Source organism: Tachysurus vachellii, chromosome 4 (genome assembly GCF_030014155.1).
Source record: "Tachysurus vachellii isolate PV-2020 chromosome 4, HZAU_Pvac_v1, whole genome shotgun sequence".
Lineage (NCBI taxonomy): Eukaryota > Metazoa > Chordata > Actinopteri > Siluriformes > Bagridae > Tachysurus > Tachysurus vachellii.
The window spans coordinates 9,120,749-9,142,194 of record NC_083463.1 but is presented as its reverse complement, the minus strand read 5'-3'; the positions used below and the strand labels follow the sequence as shown (position 1 = coordinate 9,142,194).

Genomic DNA, 21,446 nt, shown 5'->3' with positions numbered 1-21,446 from the left:
AGCCGGATGACATGGTGTGTAACTAAATTTTAAATAATATAAAAAAAAAATGATCATATAATATATTTAAAATACTAACAATATTTGTAATCTTGTCCCTTGGTTATTTATGATAGTTCAATGACAGGCTGTGTGTTCTTTTACATACACAGTGAAACAGCCTGGAAAATCGTTCCATTTAGATATAAAAACAAAAGCAGCCACTAAGATTGGACCCAACTGGTGTATGAGCCAGTTTTAGTGTGAACATTAGTGCATGAGCCAACTTTAGTGTGAACATTAGTGCATTTCAATAGCAGCATCCTAAAGTTTTTTTGGAACATGCAGTAGTTGATGTTGAGGGAAAGAAGTAGCGCTCTTACCGGCAGCAGTGCGCGTCATGGAGCTGCTCAATACAATCATGATGAAGTGCAGAAGGCTGCGGCGGTGTTGCGCGCGTCGCCACGGTGCCAGTTGGTGTTGCGCGCGTCTCCACGGTGCCAGTCTCTGTTCTACGCGCCTCAGCCTCCACCTTCCTCCGCTCTCGTGAGCCGGCGACATGCCTGTACATCCACTGCAAATCGGTTCAGGACTTTAAAGTCTGGACAGGAAAGTGTACGAACTCTTTGGAGGCTCTTAAAGCACGCGTGTGTGTGCGCTCTCTCTCCTCCTCTTTACTCTTCTGTTTATGAGCTAGACTTTACTCTTACCCCCTTCGCTGACTCGTGCACGCTCCAGCATACGAGCCAAAACTCCACACACACACACTTCACATGTCACAGAGGACCCCAGAGCTGAATCCACGCGGTCCCGACAAGAGTGTCTGTCGCCACCTGCTGGTGGAAATCGAACACTACCTGCACAAGCTCCCGTTTTGGGTATGAGGAGAGATTCCCAGAACAACAACAACAACAATAACAATAATAATAACAACAATAATTATTATTATTGTTGTTATTATTATTGTTGTTATTATAGTATATTCCAACTTGACCTTACTACAAATGTGGATTTAAAAAGTAAATACTCTGGTACTATCTCAGATCATTGTACATGATCTACTATGGTTTAAGCTGCATGCACTTCAATTTCTACACATAGCTAATACACACATAGCTTCCACTTTATTAAGAACACCTGTACATTCAGGTAGTTATCTATTAAGCCAATCGTGTGGAAGCACAACAACTCATATGATACGATACAAGTCAAGAGCTTCAGTTAATGTTTACATCAAACATCGGAATGGGAAGTTTGAGCTCACTTTAGTTATGGCAATGGTTTTTGGTACCAGATGGGCTGGTTTGAGTATTTCAGAAACTGGTGAATTTCAAAAGACTCTAGACTTTACACAGAATGGTGCAAAATTTGTTGATGAGAGAGATTGACTAGACTGACTACAATGACTAGATTGGCAGCTGATAGCATGATAACTCAAGTAAATAACTCAAGATAACTCACGATAACCTTATAAACATGGTGAGCTATCATGGGCACAGACTCACCTAAACTGGAAAGCTAAAGACTGGAAAAAGGCCATTCTCTTCTGAGTGACCTGAAGAGTGGGACTGTAAATCATTTCAGCATACAGGTGAACAGAGAGTGAAGTCAAACAGATCTAATTGTGTTGAAAAGATGTTAATCAGAACCATATTGTAAATGAGTGTCCTGGGATGAGTGCAGAACAAACTTTATGACTATATCAGTAAGCAACATATCTAATTATTAAGGTGAGATTATCCACTGAGGAAACTAAGGGCCTGAAGAATCAACATATCTTCTTAGGTTGTGAAACAACCCAGTATTTAAAAAAGATCCATCCAGCAGCATTCCTGTGGTTAAAAACTGACACTAGTGAAAAGCTAGATGTTACCTGAATTGTGCATGATATGTAAGGTGTGCTGAGATGTTTCACCAATCAGATAATTCTATGGTAGCTCTGTTGTGGTCCTTGTTCTTAAAAGACAGAATAGAGCCGAGCAAAGCTGAGAAGAAAAGCATAACAACAGTTTGCAATTGTACATCTACAAACAAATAAAATGACCAAAGAAACTTAACACATGATTGTAATAAAGTGGCCACTGACTGTATGTGTCTGAACTATGCGTATTTAAGTTAGAATGTTTCAACAGTTTAAAATCGAAAGCTCAAATTGACTATTAAAGAGTTTCAGTCATTTTCTTATTCGTTCTTTACTAGTCTTTAACACTACCGTGAGAATATGATCATACAACATGGCAGTTTGTTTTCATTTATACGCATGCATGTCTTTAAAATTCCTCCTTGCATTTCAACATCTATTACAGCGATGCTCTTTAATCCATCAGTTCGTCTAACATCTGGAAACTTCTCCGGAGATGATTTATGTGGATTTAAAGCTGAGGTGTCTTCACATTTTATGAAAGTCAGCATACTCCCGTTTCCACTTTAAAGCAGTGCAGGACTGTAGGGACTGTAAAGAGAATGGTAGCAATTTACAAGCTCGGGGTCTTGCATCCTGACCTGCTGCTGTTCATTTGTGTCATGTCGACGGCAGAGAAAAGAGTTCTGAGCGATATTCTTTTGAAGTCATGGAATGAGCTGGTTCTGCAAACCCAAAGTTCATCTCTCATTTCCTCTCTATGCGTCAGCGTTCTGACACATGCTAACCTTAGCCTGCGATCAAAGCCCAGCATCGTATCACTTCTCAGCAGTTTTCATTGAGGAAGGAAGGCAGGAAGGGGACAGCGAGGTGTTGTGTAGGGTGAGAGGAGGTTTTAACGTGAATGCCATGTGCTACAAACATGGAAAATGAGTGTGCTGAAATGTTTTAATTCATGAATAAATAAATGAGCTGTAAGTAAAGCAGTATTTGGAAAGTTTTGAAAGCTAGGTACAGCCTTGAGGATACTGACAGAAGTCAAGGAAGTTTGTATTTTGTACATCCTCCCCCTGATCTCCTCCTTATACTCACAGTACAGCCCTTTTTTTTTTTCTCAGGCCTTCACTTAGAGCACCACTCAATGTACACCAATTAGTACTGCACACAAGCGATTTAGAAGGGTTTTAATGCGTTAAATACAGAGCCTTCATGTTAAATAAATGTGTTACAAAAACACATTCTGCATTTTTTCAGTATGAGATTTTATGTGAGTCACGTAATGATTAGTATGAAACATTGGTGGTCTTATTATGAATAATGAGCCAACTCATTATTCATAATCAGACCACCAATGTTCCGGCAAAGCAGAGATAGCAGCCTGAATTCATTCATTCATCTTCAGGAAACATTTCATCCTGGTCATGGCATGATGTGCATTAAAATAGCAGAAACATTGCACACTGTACACATTTATTCACACATTCATACACACCAAAGGCCAACTTAGAGTTGCCCATCCTTACTGATATGTTTTGGGAGGTGGAGGGAAAATGGAAAACCAGGAAGAAACCTGATGCAGATGTGGAGAGAATATGTGAAATTTCACACAGATAGTAATACCTGGGATCTTGAATCTGTGAGATTCAAAAAAAAAAAGCAGATTTGTTTGAAAAAATATAAGTATCAGGTTTATATTTCATTGGCACTGAGGAATAATATATATGACTGGAAATAATGTGGACCAGTGATACATATGTTATCTGTGTCGATATTCTTCCAGAGACTAAACAGTTTGAATACATTTTAAAATCTTTGCAACTAAACAGCAATTACGGTATGATGTAAATGCTATAGCAATATGTATAAAATAATTTATATGTGATTCTGAATCCTTTATACTGGGATTCTAAGGATATTACAGTATAGTCTGTCACATTGTAACTTAATTAATTAAAAAGTAATGTGGTTAAAGCATTTTAATGTGTAATTAATATATGATTTATGATTTCTACTGTTACCTTTAGAGTTAAATATTTAGTCCTAGAGAAAAAGAAAAAAGAAAGAAAACAGCCTGTTGCCTTTTCTTCAGCCTGATTGCATCTAATATTAAACATTTGGAAGCTATTACATGCCATGCAGCAAAGGAGGCAAAGTATTTATGACATGCAGCCATTTTCTGTTTATTTTCCTTCTGATGTCTATCTGTTTTATTTTCCGAGAGCAAAATAAGATTGAAATTGCAACCATGCACAGCATTTAATTGTAATGAGCAGGGAAACTGAGGCCCATACAAGCCTGCAGGAAGAGTCCTTGGTTTAGCTGAACCTCCACCTCCATCAGTCTGAACACAACCAAACGTCCATCTGAGCATAAACCTCCTGTTCTGGTCCACTGGTGTGTGTCTCTTAAGCTACAAAGGTTACAGGAACAGAACATCTGCACGCATTACTAATGAGAAGTGAAGGCCTGGTGGTTTTTAGACCTTCTGAGACTTAACATACTGTAAAACATTAAGAACTTTGTGTCTTAAGTATTTCATTTATTTGTCCACTTTTTTAATTTCTCTGTTCAATATAAACCAAACAAACAAAAAAACACATTGTTGGAGAAATAAAGTTCCTAATAAATTATTAATGTTTCATGTAAGTAATTCTGTTGCAGATAAAAATGACACTTTTTATTGTTTATAGCCATATAATCCTTTGAAGCATGTACAACATAAGGGTGTTAACAGATTCTCTAATCCCTACGATGTTAATAGAGCGACTAAGCTATGTGAACTGCAGAACAGGTGGTATTCATTGCATATAAATATGAAGAGAAGTTTAGTGGGCAGGGTAAAAGGAAATATTTATCATCTTGGGTGGTCCCTTTTCAGAGCATGTCCACTCTCTAAACCGCTAATAACAACTGGGATTAAAATGGACACTGGAAAATATTCAATCATACAACGTTTCAAGACAGAATTACTGCATTAGTGAAGCAGCGGTTATTAAGAAAATGGGTGCTGTCGTGTTAGATAAGTGTGTGTTTGTGTCAGAGATCCCGTTAAAGAAAACAGAAGGAAAGCCTTGAGAGTTGAGCAACAGTGGAATCATGTATTATGTCTTTATTTTGCATGGAATAAATAGTCAGATATTATAGAATGCACTTGGTTAAAGTCATCTTTATTCATGACCCAGTGAGGTTTAGTATGTTTCTTCTTTATTACACCATCTTCAGTGTACGTAATGCTTAGATTAACCCCATAGATTAACCCTCTATTGCATAGTGTTGCATCAGGGTGACATTACATTTTTACACTAGTATCACACACACACACACACACACACACACACACACACACAAAACAGACACCAATTAAAAACACCATATGTATAAGACAGGAAGCCAATAGTGTGCTTATATTTGATCGCATGACCTTTTCCACTGACCTCAACTGACCAAGAGTTAAATTCAAACTTAGGTACTAATAGTAGCCGCAATAGAAGATAAAGAAAAAAACAAATCTGCCAGGTTCAAAGCGACCCGAAGCCTATCCCAGGAACACTGCATGCAGGGCAGGAATACACTGTGGATGGGATGCCTATATATACACATTTATTTATACTGATTTAATCACCAATGGACAATTTCACATAGTCGGTCAACTTATTGGAATGTTTTGGGGACACAGTGGAAATATGATCGAACCTAATGGAAATCATGGCAACGAATGGAAATAAAAATTTGCAAAGTACTTCCATGTCACTTTGTTTATAAGACAGAGAAAATCAGAACCCTCTGAAGAAGAAAATGTCATACTCTTTAATTTAAAAAAAAAAAAACATTTGGAGGATTTGGAAAAGAATGCTTCAATAGACAATTATTTACAGACACCAGGTGGAAGGTATTTATGAAGATGAGTTCATTGCATGAACAAGGAATAAATAAGCAGTGACATAAGACGAGGACATGAAAGCTAATGATAAAAGCTTAAACATCTGTCTTCTATGTGAATAGAGTAAATATGTAGCAAATATTACATACATTATTATGGTTCACGGTAAGATCACAATATTATGTTTAAGAGAGAATAGTATGTTTACCTGAAGCAGGTTTTATCAGACAGGATTTAAATTAAATATGGCATTTCTAGTACATTATGTATGGAAATATGGTATTATTGGCTGTTCTCTCAATTTAGATGAAAATGCAACTGACTAGCATAAAATGGGTTTACCGTGTCCAGATAACTGCCAGGAAAGTATGCCAAATTTCTGTCTATTTAGGACAGTAAGAAGCACGAACACCAAGACCTTCCCAAAGAAAAGTTTTTTTTTTCAGTAAATACTACTGTCATACAGTCATCTTTCACTGGAGCCTTCTTGCAAAGTTCTCAGAGCACTGCTTCAGGTTTTATGTGTGTTTCACTTAGGAGTAGAAATAGGTTTCACCTCTGATAAGAGTGAGAATAACCTGGATAATGCATGATACAATGTCACAAGGAACTTATACACTTTCAGAGTTAACGGGTAAGGTCTTCAGACTCACACCATTGGAAAGAGTCATGTTTACCTTGCAGAACCTGGATAAGGTGGTGACACACTTGCAGCAGCGGTACAGATGAGTGAAATCTAGTGAACCCTAGTCTGTGTGCAGTACTCAGAGTCTAAATACTGAATTCTGTGCAAACATTGTAAGTATTGGTTGTTAAGGGAAAAAAAACTTAGTTGATTAGCCAATTGTGGGCTAGTGATTTCTGAGCCAGTGGGATCTGGATCCACCAGTATGACTGTGTTGAGTAATCATTGCTGATGAGATCTACTTTGAGTCACCAGATGTTTCTGTACAGCACATCCATAGCACCATTGTACAGCCCAGGTCTTAAGGAGATGGAGATTTTCACCTGAGGAGGTTCTGTACCTTCTGATCCTTCTGCAGGAGGATCTCATTGCAACAGGCTGGGATCGATTCCCAGGCAGGACACTAACCCAGCCAATGAGGAGTTAACTGGTCCTGAGCCCGGATAAAAACGGGAGGGTTGCGTCAGGATGGGCATCCGGCATAAAACACGTGCCGAATCTAACACGCGGTACTAACAATCTGTACAAGGTTTGAAAGAGGCATCCAACTTTGACTGATATATCTTGATATATTGTCTGAGAGAACCAAAACATGTTGATGGCTGATAACAGCTTGAGGGCTTGATGGACCCCTCAGTTCCAGCTGGTTGATGCTTTCTGATCTCACACTAGGGCTACAAACTTCCCGTGCTCCTGTGCTCACACTGTTCTCCAGCCATTAACAGAGGCATTCAATTGTTTCTGTTCAAGGGAGAACAATTTCTTGGCTGAAGTCCTGAGCCATAAAACATTTGTGGGGCAGGACTAAAGTTTGTACCCCTCTGACATTGTCATCAGGACCCTCTGATACGATGTATGGTGATGTTTAAAGAAAAAAGACCATGTACGAGACCATAATAAGAACAAAGACAATTCTTAGATTACTTTAGTGATAAATATAATAATAGTAGTAACAGTAATATTCTCATTAAATCATCAATTCATATTTAGTTAACACTCTTTTGTTTTACTATATATTCGATTCTTTTTTGCTTCACATCATCATCTTTGCCTGGCAGCTGTTTAAGAAGAACCATTAAAGCTTGTCTGGTAAGAATATTACGGTTAAATCAGTGTTTAATGTTTGGCCAATTTTGAAAGTTTCCCTGAGCGATTTGTGGTGTGTAGAGAGCAGAATATGTTTTATTATTCATGTTTCCTGTCTGCATCTTATTCCACCATTATAACCACATCTGTGTGTGATGTGAGAGGTGATTAGTATAACAGTCACTCAGATTTCCAGTCTGGAATCTTCTGACTTCATATAAATATAAAAATGTGCTGCTGTGAGTTAAAGAAAAAAAGGAAGAAAAAAAGAAAGACATTTTTGCTTAAGGATATTTTCAATGTTAGGAGTTAGTATAAAGTTTTTTATTTGTTCTTTGTTTTTAAAAATATAAAAAATTATGCAACACATTTTAAAATGGACGGACGCTCTTCTTTACCCTTTAGTGAATTATTGTTCTCTGTTGGGGGAAAAATATCCGCCGTTCGTCTACACACGTTCAAATTGCTAAAAATAAAAAATATAAAATATAGAAATAAAATATTTAATTCTGTTTTTTGCTTAATTCTATGTGATTGTCGATCAGTAATAACAAGGACAAACTGAAAGTATAACCCTGTTCCCAAATTCTATTCTGAAAGTAAATTATGAAGAAAAGAGGATGCCCTTTGGCCAATTCTATAAATAATTCTAACTAATATTCATTCATTCATTCATTTTCTACCGCTTATCTGAACTACCTCGGGTCACGGGGAGCCTGTGCCTATCTCAGGCGTCATCGGGCATCAATGCAGGATACACCCTGGATGGAGTGCTGGGCACTCCGTCACAGGGCACACACACACACTCATTCACTCACACAATCACACGCTACGGACAATTTTTCCAGAGATGCCAATCAACCTACCATGCATGTCTTTGGACGAGGGGAGGAAACCGGAGTACCCGGAGGAAACCCGCGAGGCACGGGTAGTACATGCAAACTCCACACACACAAGGCGGAGGCAGGAATCGAACCCTCAACCCTGGAGGTGTGAGGCGAACGTGCTAACCACTAAGCCACCATGCCCCCCAATTCTAACTAATAAATAATTGTAATTTATGCTAGTAAGAGTGTTGACGTTTAAAGCCTAGAAGTATCAAATGTGCATGCGGATAACTTGCGTTAATTAGAATTACCACTAATTAACGCAAGTTATCCACATGCAGATATGATCATTCTAGGCTTACAGGTAAACCCTGTTACTTACTTAAAATCTAAACAGACTGTCAGCCAAAAATCTTGTTTAAAAAAAAAAAAAAAAAAAAAAGAGATATTGATGAGGTACAAGCAAATTAAGGTACAAGCAATTATTATGAAGAAAAGGAAAGAAAATGAGGCAAAAACGGATCGCAGGTAGGTTTAATTGTGACATTCAACTATCGTTGTACATGTACACACTACTCCAAGTGCATAATACTGTGGTGTAACAGGTTTTTTGCATGTAGTCACAGTAAATAAAGACTTTTCTATTGCACTTGCACAACACTTAAATGTGTAAATGTGAAACATGTTTAGGACACAAATGGAAAGGGGACAGCACTATTGGCCGGGGCTTGAGGGTAATGTACATGAGGTGCGAGTTAGACGCAGGAGGCGAGCTAGACATGTAACGTGATTATGTGATCACAGTAGGACCAGTGCGGCCCGTCTTCTCTTGGAGCTTTGAGATCCTCAGGGCAATGTCCACCAACGGTGCCAGCATGACCTAACAAAGACAAATAACATTCCGTAAGTAAGTAACACATCATTTAAAATGAGCTGAACAAACTACGGAAATCTAAACCAGGCCTAATTTATTTTCCTCGTCTCACCATGAGACTTTTTTTTTATGGTTTTTCTCACAACTTTGTTCCTTTGCCTCTTTAACTGCCGGGTACATTCATTCTTAGATTAAACTGAAGGTTTAAATGAGAAACCGAGGCTGCTGCAGGAACGGAAAAATAAAACACAACCTATTTGCAGTCTCCATTTGGCACTGATTACGCTTGATGCTGATTCCTTAAGACAGGTTAATTGTCCTCTGATCAGCCTGATCAGATATAATTCTACTCAAAAGAAGATCTCAGAGTGAAGAGCCTCACCTGCTGCATGTGTGATTAGGATTATGCCATAGTAATTGTCATCATCATCATCATCATCATCATCATCATCAAGCTGATTGTGAGCAGTCACTTAAGTGACAGACTCGTTTATGTTTGTTTGTCAAATATGTACAATCATTAAGTTTGTCCTTCTTGGTAACAATGAATTGATCCTCATTGAATGTTTCATGGATTTACAGAAACGTTTTGGGAAAAGAAATAAATCTTAATGTCCCAACATTGGAAAAAAACTTTCATTAAAGCCTGTTAAAAGTCACAATGAGGAATGACTGTAAATGGTATAAACGCTATTTAGCCCTAATACCACAACCTATAAATTGTGCAATATGTTTGACCTGTAAACTAATCTCTTAGAAAGTCTTTGACCTTTTAAAGCACAGCTCAATATCAGTGTCTACCTGTGGATCCTGATAGATCTTCTGAGAATCCTTCTCATAGCTGTCTATGTAAAGTCTGATGGTTGCTCCAGCGCTGCCTGTCCCACTGAGACGGAAGATGATTCGTGAACCGTCTGTAAAGATGATCCTCAGACCCTGGAAGGCAGAAAACAAAGATCAAGATTGTTTTGGAAATATAAAAAATAAATTATTAAATGCAATGACAACCATGGTTCTCTTGTGCTAGTCAAGCAACAGATTAAAAATGGCTGGCTGTTAAATAAAGCCTATGCAGTCACTGATTATTTTTTAACAAACTGTGTAGCACATTTAAACACAGGGAGGCACAGAGGCACAGAAGGTAGCATTGCCGCTTCACTGCCATAACATTTGGCAGACACTCTTATCCAAAGCGACATTTTTAACTCATTTTATGCATCTGAGGGTTAAAGACCTTGCTAAAGGGCCCAACAGTGTCAAGTCAAGACAAGTCAAGAAGCTTTTATTGTCATTTCAACCATATATAGCTGTTGCAGTACACAGTGAAATGAGACAACGTTTCTCCAGGATCAGGGTGTTACATAAGACAAAGCTATAAGGACTTAGTAAGTTAGTCCTGGATACATAAAGTGCAACTGTGCAACCTGGTGCAAACAGTGCAGGACAAGACAGACAAGACAGTGCAGGACAAAAAGTTATAAGACAATACAAAAAATATAAAAAAAAGACAATACACAAAAGACAATAAACAGAAACAGCACCGACCAGTGTAAATACTGTATGTTTAAAGTGAAAGTGACGTGACATACAGCTAAGTATGGTGACATATACTCAGAATTTGTTCTCTGCATTTAACCCATCCAAAGTGCACACACACAGCAGTGAACACACACACACCGTGAACACACACCCGGAGCAGTGGGCAGCCATTTATGCTGCGGCGCCCAGGGAGCAGTTGGGGGATTTCGGTGCCTTGCTCAAGGGCACCTCAGTCGTGGTATTGCCAGCCCGAGATTCGAACCCACAACCTTAGGGTTAGGAGTCAATCTCTCTAACCATTAGGCCATGACTTCCCCCATGTTCAACAATATTGCATGTGCAGTAATACTAGAATGAACACAGTTTTTTAGCAGCAGGTCCCTGAGATAATGTATAGGATTGTGCAAAAACAGCAAATGACTGAAATATTGTACAGTATGTGCAAAACGACTGAAATGGCAAGATATTAACCCAAGTTCAGGATTGAACTGGGACCCTGGAGACCCATCGCATCACCCACAATGAAATATTACCCCATATAACCCAAACATTATAAAAGAAACTTCCATGGACTTCCATAGTGACAGTGATATCAGAATAGTCTCTTCAGCTTACCTGTCCCTTTGAGACACTGCCATCCACTGGATCTGTATATTCAAAGTTATCAGCTTTCTCCACCTCAAATGTTTTATCTCCAGAGGAGAACTTCTGTCCAACGAAGGCTTTATCAAACATGGTCTCCTGCAGGTCAGCAATCATCTTATTAGCGGCATCTGAGTCGACCTCCTCATAATCGTATCTATAATAGAGACAAGCGGAAAAATCACCAAAAGCTACCTAAATTTGTTTAAATAATCAACAGGGTTACAAAGCTTTCGGTTTATATTCTACATACAGACTGGATTGGTTAACATATGGATTAGGATCTCATACAAGCCTGTTAGCCTCAGTACACAAAAATCAGATAAAATCTCTTTATATTGTGTGGAAATAGCCAGGCGTACAATTTCTTCTCTGTTATATGCTTTCACTGTAGATTTTTTTATCCCCATCCGTAATAAGCAGAAGACCAAGAAGACTACATTTTAACTGCATGTGGAAACAATGCTTTATCATAAGCAGTTCCAAATTTTCAGCTTTTTCATTTTTAACAGACACGAGTATCTCTTTTAAGGGACTGGAAAGTTGGAAAATTCAAATGAGGTATTCTCATTATATTTTTCTTGAAGAAAGTTTCCTATGTGTTTTGCCCAAAATTCCAACAGAATGCACGCAAAAATAAGCAGCGATATTAAACAAAGAGCCGAATTTTCGTGGCTTATTTATCAACTCCGACACCAGAGGGCATCAGTGTAGAAACAAATCTTAAAGCTACAGAAATTCATTCATCTTCAACCATTTTATCTTGTAGAAGTTCTGCATTAGATCCATTCCAGACGACACAACAATATTGTTCATATATATATCTCATGGCTCAATCACCTTGTAAAGAAGTTCCGACCAAACTTCTGCCAATGTTCTTTCAAGATGTCCTCCACACTCTGCTTACGACTGGCCACAATAGACAGCCAAGCAAGCACAGCCCAGAGCCCATCTTTCTCCCGGATATGATCAGACCCTAACAGACAAAACATTATTCAGAGTGAGTGTAAAAGGGGCACAAAACAGAGGTTAGCATTAACCCTAACAACTAAAAGGTAAAGTCTAGTACTGGGGTCATCAAACAGGTATGAGCAGCTCATATCCCATGCTGCAAAAGATAATATTTTAACAAGTGACAATCTTACAGTCTTTTAGTATTTCCTATTACTATGAAGTATTTAAACATGTGCAATAACAGAAATTTTAAAAAACGTGCAATATTACCTATGTGCAATATGTCTTTCAGAGTAACTACTACTCGTGGTCTCTTTCTCTACATTTTGTTTTGTATTTACTGTATATTATATTATGTCTCTATTCGTTTTATATATTTGCATTTTCTTACTCTTTGCTGCTGAAACAGAGAAATTTCCCCATTGTGGGACGAATAAAGGTATATTTTATCTTATCTTATTACAAAATGGCAACAAACCAAATAGACATTTACAGCATTTGGCCGATGCCTTTATCCAGAGCGAAAGTCAAAAATATCTGACAGAAAAACAAGAAATTGCATGAAATTATATACGTTTAATACTCTTTAATACTCTACTTTACAGAGAGCTCTTCCAGCACAATGCAAGCTACTAACATTTAAATTATACACAAAAGAAAGTTCTGAATACTATCTTAATAACCAGAAATGTTGAAGTGTATAACTATTTACAATACGTGCGATACTCGCTCAGGTTTACGTGGGATGTAGCGAGGGGAAATCCGGCTCTTCTAAATGAGTTGGATCATTTGGCTCAGCTCCCTGTTAAGAGCTGACTCCTTCAACTACAACGAACCGTTGCGTTTTTGGCTCTAAATTGATCAAAGTTTGCAATATTTTGAGCTGTCACAATATTCAGCTTCAGAGCCTGATATACCGAGCACAGATTTTTAAAATTAAACATCAATTATATATGTAGCTACATTTCAGATGTTTTTCCAGTAGATATTTAAAGGCAATTTCTATTTTCTATGACTGAATAACAAGCATACACTTCATGTAGTCACATAAACATCCCTCTAATAAATCAGCATATTCTAATATTCCTCTTCCAGAATTCAGCTCCATGTCAAATCACAGATGAGCGCTGATTTAGTGTAATCAAAACCACACTTGAATTATTACAGTCATAATCTATGTAGCAGTAGATTCCACTAACCAGTGCCAAAGCTTTCTTCCCCACACAGAGACAGTTTGCCAGCATCCATCAGGTTCCCAAAGAATTTCCAGCCTGTAGGAGTTTCATACAGCTTCATCTTCAAAGCTTTGGCCACACTGTTTAACACAACCAATCAATATACAGGTACTGCATTGAATTCATCCAAATGTCACTCGAATGTTATTAGACGAATATTATTAATGTCTGAACTGTAGCCATTATATAACTAACAGAATTACAGTATAGTAATGCAGGCTGGTCTTACTTGTCAAGGGCACCACTGGTTGGCATGCTGCGTGCCAGACCTTTAACACCAGTTTTCTGGAAGTATGGGATGCAGGTGATGTTGGCACCAATAACTGCTACAGAGTCAGAAGGATTTACGAAGAATCCATGCTTTCCAAGAATCATGTTACGATCCTAAAGCAAAATGCAGAACATAAGGGTTTGAAACTGAGCCATTATCGATTGTATACTACACTCATATTAAATTTATACTCTTGTGTATTGGGAAGTCTTTTTTTTATTTTTATAAGCTGTTAGTGTCATCATAACCTTATCTGGTACAAAGGTATTTTGTCAGCAATATGATAATTATGTTTCAAGGTGCCCTTCCACACAAAACCGTTTTTACTTGGATTTTTTTATATGTGTTAGGTCCACATGTGTTTGTGTTGTGTCATGAACGTGAAAACGAGCTGCTACCTCCCCGGTCAGTTCTAGCCACTTAAAAGATATAAGGGGAGAAATCAGGTCAGTTGGAAAAGCTGGTCACTCTGACATCAGAATGACTGAGCTCATTACTATTCATGAGCTCTCCCACTTGAGACCGCGCCCCCAGAATTCGTGTAGCTCAGTGAGTTTCCTATACAGCAAGGATGGCTGAACGTCAACGGGCTTGTGAAGAAGCCATTCTGCCGCAATTCAAGGTGATTGTAAATAAATTTCCTCTAGCCTAGGCTACTTATTGCGCTGGGTGAATGAATAGTCATGCTCTCATATCCTAGCGGTTAGCCAATCGGAGCCAAGCAGCATAGCTCATTTGAATATTCATGAGACCTGGCGCAAATCGAGCTGAGTCTTCCTGCAGGCTTTCTATACCACACTAGAATGGTTTGAAACAAGGAAACCAAGGCATTATTTCCACAAAAAAATGTTACAGAGTCCATGGTAAACTTCAGACACTACCACAAAAGTAATGAAATACGTGTGGCAGGGCACCTTTAACAGTAAATGGACTGATAAACAGTTAAGAATGGTTTACCTTCCTTTACTATTAATTAACCAGACGTTTGTTTGCTTTACAGTAACAGTAACCAAGTTTCATGTTGTCCCACATCACATTTTCCTATAACCAAACACACCATCATGTTTTATTCCTTTCCTGTCACTAATTAATCTAAAATTAAAGTTTTTTTTAATGTACATTTTTACATATGTAAAGATTTTACATATGTAAACAAAATGGCACACGAGATCAAGAATGCTGTTCCAGAGAATAACAGAATCTAATTCAAGGCACTTTGAAGGTTTTCTTGGTGCTTGTAGTGCCTCCTTCTACATACCAAGACAATTTAAATAGGTTTTCCCTTTAAGTTAACACTCATCTGTATGTATATAGTAAAGGTGCTAAATATAGTTCATCAATAATAATGCTTCATGCTTTATTGTGAGGCCTCATTGACTAGCTTAGATCATCAAGGGAGGTCTTCTGAAGTAAGATTAGACAGTGTTTTACTTCTCAAGGTTTCTTCCTCTTCCATCTAAGGGAGTTTTTCCCTTGCCACAGTCACCTCATTCACCTCAGGCTTGCTCATTGAGGATAAATACAAACACGTTTAAATAGAAGTCTAATATTAATTTTTGTCTTATATTAATCTTCATATAATATTACATTTCTTGTATTATGTTTATGTTCTGTAAAGCTGCTATGAGGCAATGTCCATTGTTAAAAGTGCTATATAAATAAATTTGAATTGAATTACCGTGATGCATGTTAAGGTCAGTTTACATACTGCAAAATAGGTCACAAAATTCTACACAGAATAAAATTCAATACAATATAGAAATAACCAAACCAGATTAGCAAACTTCGAAAAGCATGGACACGTACGCCATCACCATCAAAAGCTGCTCCAAAGTCGTATTCGCCTCCCTTCATGGTTTTGACCAGATCAGCAGCATAGGTCAAGTTAGGGTCTGGATGATGACCCCCAAAGTCCTCCGAGGGCTCACAGTTAACAGCTGAGTCAGCAGGGGAGCCCAACTCCTCACATACAATCTTCTTCACATAAGGGCCCACCACTGTCATGAAAAATGAATGAATGAATGAATGAACACTCTCATAATCCATAAAAGCAAAAAGGCTTCTCAAACATTGTCTGAAAAAAATATTGATCACATTTAATAATTGCTCAGAGAGGTAACATATACGGCTATAACTCTTATAAATGACAGCTAGAATTTAGCTTCTTCAAGAAAAACCTATGATGAAATACAAAGTCTCAGTTGTTTGAAAAAAAAAGCTCTTATAGATCTATATTCTATTCAGTTGTGCTTATCTAGTCTATTACATTTGACTGTAACGATGCTCTATTCTCAGAAATCGGACTTTAACATAAAGCGACTAATCCATTTGACTGTAATAAAACTCCTTTCTATTCATTTGTACTTTAATAAAGCTCGATTATATTCAACTCCACTTCCTTGAAGCTCTTTTCTATTTAGCTGTAGAGTAATGAAAGCTATAATTTTCATAAAAAATGATAGCCTTTTACTGCATATCTATTAAATGCCATACAATTTTTCTCAAATTTGACTCCTCACCTCCATGCATTGCGTCTAACCGGACATTGATGTGATTAGGTCCAGAGAGTAAGTCCTTTAATGCAGCGAAGTCAAAGATGTCTCTGAGCATCTCTGCATATGACTCCACTGAGTCCACAATCTCCACTACAGCAGATCAGAATGGAAAAGGATAGAACGGTGATGAAAACAGTCACAATAAACAAAATAATTAACCAGCGAAATATAAGTGGATTTGAGATTTCACCTGTGAATGACTTGAAAGTTTCCACTTCAAATGTCTGTTTGCCAATAGCAGACAAATCGACCTTGAGCTCTGGGCAGATGTAGTACTCTTGGAGGCTTTTGCTGATCTCAAAAATTTTATTAGTAATGCCCTCTGGTGCAGGTCCTGGAATGACAGATTTTGTGGGTTAGATTGTGTAATAAAATCTGGTGGGGTTTTTTTTGGACACATGGTAGGCTTTGCAATAGCAGCTTATGATGGGCAATGATTAGCAGCTTATTTAATTATTAAAATACTAAACAGAACATTTAAAACGATAATGTGATTTAACCAGCAGTACCTCACTGATAAACGTATAAAAACAAAACACTAATTCAAGTCAGACATAAATAATAGGAACAGAACAAGAAATCTCATAGCTGAAACCTTGACAAGCGATTGAATTTCTTTTTGTGAAGGGGGCAATCAAAAATGTGGAAAACTTTGCTAGATGACAAAAATAATCCTACGTACACGCTGTGTATTAATGTACTTAAACTAGCCGACTAGCTCACAATATGTTAATACATAAAATTAACTTTTTTAATGTCACTTTAACTCTGGACTTGCACAGCACAGTACCACTTTATACACACACACCATACTGCACATGGACACTTTAAGGACAATAATTAAAACCATATGCATTTATGTATATACATTATTTTTCACTTCATATTTTACATTTTTTTTATATAGTTTATACTTTTTTTTATTTATCTACCTGTACCTCCTTTTGGTTATAATTTTTATCCCAAACTGCATTCCTTATGTTTGAACCACCAGACAGATGCAAAAAGCATTTCACTCTTTATGTCGTACTCTTTATGTATGTGTATGTGACAAATAGAATTTGATTTGATTTGTCTCTACATAAATGTCCATGGCCAAACATATGGGTCCAACGTAGAAGTTGTAGACACAGCATACATCGGCCTCAAATATCCACAGCAGCAGAATTAAGCATGAATGTTGACGTGGAAGTATTAGCACTGAACATGTTCACTAAAAAGATTAACATGCTACCATTTTAGGGATGACTTTTCCTTTAATAGTACACAATCTTCACTGTCCCAGGTGAAAGATACATATTTAAGATGATATTTAAGACCAAATTAGTGAGACTACTGGACCACAAACCTACAACATTGGGTGTCAGATACTAAAAAGGGTCAAAGGCAGACTTTAAATTATACTGTGGTGTTAAAATAAAGAGTTGTTTTGTAAATAGTAAGGTGTGCACATCCAATATCCAAAGTACCTCCATTGGAGATATTATACTTGATGCCAAAGTCCCCATTGGGACCACCAGGATTGTGGCTGGCTGTTAGAATGATTCCTCCAACTGCTTTTAATTTGCGGATTACACAGGACACTGCAGGCGTAGACATGATCCCATTCTGACCGATAACCAGTCGACCAATCTGGAACAGGAAGGATAAAAGAATTTAGGAATGAAGTTCACAAACAATCCTGAATTTATTCTTCACATTATCTATACACAAGATGACACTAACACTATTAACTGCTTCAACAGCAGAGATAAATAAAAATACTGAGTTAAAGGATACACAATATTACATCAATAATTACACTATTCACTTGATGATATCACTTGATGATATAAAGTCAGTGCATTGAAAGAGGTTAATAAATAAGACCAATAAACTTTAATGATTAGTGGTTAGCACGTTCGCCTCACACCTCCAGGGTCGGGGTTCGATTCCCGCCTCCACCTTGTGTGTGTGGAGTTTGCATGTTCTCCCCTTGCCTCGGGGGTTTCCTCCGGGTACTCCGGTTTCCTCCCCCGGTCCAAAGACATGCATGGTAGGTTGATTGTCATCTCTGGAAAATTGTCCCTAGTGTGTGATTGTATGAGTGAATGAGAGTGTGTGTGTGTGCCCTGCGATGGGTTGGCACTCCATCCAGGGTGTATCCTGCCTTGATGCCCAATGACGCCTGAGATAGGCACAGGCTCCCCGTGACCCGAGGTAGTTCGGATAAGCGGTAGAAAATGAATGAATGAATGGATTCTATGTTTAAATCTTAAAAAATTTAAAGAGAGAAATCTGTGGCTCTTAAAAGTTAAAAAGAAAAACCTTGAATAAATCGTGCAGTTTGTTGCAAAATTCTGAGTTGATATTTTAACTTGTTTAAAACTATATAATGGTCTTCACAGATCTCAGGGTGGCTTGGAGATTAGCACCAGAATTAATACCCGATTCCTGTCCTGTTAGCATTGAGTTTTCTAGTTCTCCTTGTGCTTTGAGGGGTTTCGACAACATGCATCGTAGGTAGATTCCCATCTCTGGATTGTGTGAATGGGTGTGTGAGTGTGTCCTGGCCTGCTGTTCAGTGTGTCCCCCATTTTGGACCTCAAGTCCCCGGGAATAGACTCCGGGTTCTCGTAATAAATGGATGGATGGACAGTCTTCACTTCCACTGTTTTTTGTTTTTTTTTACACTACCCACAATACAATTCAACTGTATGCTGATAGTTGTGCTAGTAGAAAAGAGTCTTTCCTTAAGAGTGCAATGCAGCAGAACATTCATCTTTTAATCTGTCCAGATTACAACTATTTCTGTACATTGTAATTTGAAAAAAAAAAGAAAAAACCATTCATGAAGATTTTATTTTCCAAATTTAGTGTCAACCAACAAATAAGCACCAGGATCATCATTAATAACCACATAAAAAAATGTGATATTTTCCATAAATGTTTTTTTTTTTACAAAGGCTGTGAAATTAAATACGAGTGATATGGATTGACAGAAACCTGTAAGATTTAAGGACACTTTTCTGAACACTTATGGACAACGTGACAGCAAGCACGCCTCCTTTACGCATGCGCAGTAGCAACGCACACAAACCACGGAAGCGCGAGCTCCTTTCTGGTTCAATCCTGAATGGCTCTCTGTTACACACATATCACACTACCTAATACTTTACCTCTTACCCTTTGTAGTGTGCTGCAAACGCTGTCCCTAAACCGAGAAACATGAGAGAGCTGCTTTACTCATGTAGCAAAGCCTTGAAATGTCAGAGGTGCCTTTGGAGACCTCTCCAAAAAAGTACACAGAGGTCATTCAGCACGATCTGAGCCCACTAGCTCTCCATGCGTTAATATTAACACACAGTTTTAGACAATATTTCAACATGCACGAGCCGAAGGATATGTTGCAAAAGCGATGAGAAATGTGTTTACTTGAAATGTGTGAAGTGCCATTGGGAAAGAGACACAACCACAGAGATGCAGCTAGAACCGTTTGCAAAATGCATGCATGCACCTATGCATGCATAGAGAAGAAAAAAGTCCACGTCCATCCGGATCTACTAACCCCATTGGCAGCAGCAATCTGGATGATCAGCTGAATGGCATCTTTCATGAAAAATCGACCATCTCCTCCCACCACCAGAGTGCCCTCTAGTCTCTGAGAGGTCTCGATGGCAGAAATAGTGCTCTGGATGAAATTCTCAGCATAATGCGGGTTTTTCTGGAACACTGTCACCCTCTTCCTTAAGCCGCTGGTTCCAGGCTTTTGGTCGCTGTAAGCGTTGGTCTTGACAACACTGATTTTCACCATTTCGTCCAACAAGTTTGCCTGTGTGATCCGGGTGCCACACAGGATATAGCGCATGTATAACCCTCCCCAAATACGCACACACACTGGTTTGGTTTGCTCTGGCCCGCCCTACTTCACACATTTAAAGGAGAAGTAGACCTACAACTCTTCTTCCTCTTGATACGTTTGTTTATTCGCACGCAAATGCTGAATAAGTGTGGCTGAATGCCACTCACAATGGATAGAGAGTACATTATAATGCTAAAAGTTTAAAGACACCTGACCATCACTTTTATATGTGGCTTTTCCCCATAATGGTGTCACCAAGTAAAAAGTTGGCATCGAATAAAAACTCCCTGAGATGATACGAGGAAGAAACATTGAGAGAAACCAGATTCAGAAGGGAACCTCATCATCATTTGGGTAAAACTGGACAGAAAGTAATGTAGATCTATTTGTATTTGAGAAGAATTGTGTAACCAAAGAGGAACTAATGGGTCAGTTAACTGATTCCTTCCTTAATAGGCTTCTTATGGAAACATCTTCCAGCATAACAATACCACTGTGCACAAAGTGGGCTCCGATGTTGTAGTGGAAGAATTTGTGAAGTGTTTTGCACAAGATCCCTGACCACCAACCCCACTGAACATGTTTGGGATGAACTGGAATCCCAAGCTGCCTCACCTGACATCATTGCCTGACCTCACGTTTGTGCTGAATGACCACATATCTCCATAACCACAATCAAAAATCATGTGGAAGGCCTTCCCAGATGAGTGGAGGCAGTTATACCAGCTGTTCATAAAGCATACGAGTGTGATGAGATGCCCGCAAACATTTGCCTGTATTGTTCAGCATTCACAGCTGGAGTTGAAATTCTGAACTAAAATGGGATTTAAGAGTTATTTGTAGAGTGACATAATTTCTATAATGGGGGCGTTAACATGGTAACATTGGTGATTCTCTGGCACATGGAAAAAAGAATTTGATATTTTTTATTTCTATCTCTATAATTACCTGTATTCTCTTGGACAGATTGCAAGACTTCGGTTTTGGCATCTCTATTACATCATCATTCTTATTAACATTATGTTTTACTATGATTTATATTGTCATCTAATTAGTGTCCAATGCTCAATAAATGTATCCCCAAATCAGCCGAAAATAAAACATCAGGAAGTATCAATGCCAAACACATTCAAATATTTCAAGTAATATTACATGGGTAAACGGAGCAATAAAATATATTTCTTCTGGGGATTTGGTCACAGTGAATTGGCAACCCA

At 38.1% G+C, this 21,446-nt stretch overlaps 2 protein-coding genes across 2 annotated transcripts in view; both read right to left on the bottom strand.

The window, feature by feature from the left end:
- ror1 (receptor tyrosine kinase-like orphan receptor 1) overlaps positions 1–746 on the bottom strand; it is a 119,634-nt gene extending 118,888 nt beyond the window's left edge. The window contains exon 1 of the mRNA XM_060867597.1: positions 363–746. Within this exon, the coding sequence (XP_060723580.1) occupies positions 363–540 (178 nt within the window). The 5' untranslated portion in view covers positions 541–746. The remainder of the gene's footprint in view (positions 1–362) is intronic.
- An 8,089-nt stretch (positions 747–8,835) lies between these two features.
- Positions 8,836–20,255, bottom strand: pgm1 (phosphoglucomutase 1). The gene is made up of 11 exons (XM_060867596.1): positions 19,936–20,255; positions 17,858–18,020; positions 16,579–16,722; positions 16,353–16,478; positions 15,640–15,830; positions 13,792–13,946; positions 13,527–13,642; positions 12,214–12,349; positions 11,347–11,530; positions 9,994–10,128; positions 8,836–9,198 (listed from the first exon to the last, which is right to left on the bottom strand). The coding sequence occupies exons 1-11, from the start codon at positions 20,233–20,235 to the stop codon at positions 9,109–9,111; spliced, it is 1,740 nt and encodes a 579-aa protein (XP_060723579.1). The 5' UTR covers positions 20,236–20,255; the 3' UTR covers positions 8,836–9,108.
- Between the last annotated feature and the right edge of the window lie 1,191 nt (positions 20,256–21,446).

Coding starts and splice junctions, on each gene's coding strand:
- pgm1 (XM_060867596.1), bottom strand. CDS start 20,235: ATGCGCTATATCCTGTGTGGCACCCGGATCACACAGGCAAACTTGTTG. Junction 18,021..19,935: donor AGATTGCTGCTGCCAATGGG/GTTAGTAGATCC, acceptor TTCCTGTTCCAG/ATTGGTCGACTGGTTATCGG. Junction 15,831..16,352: donor GTTAGACGCAATGCATGGAG/GTGAGGAGTCAA, acceptor TTTTCATGACAG/TGGTGGGCCCTTATGTGAAG.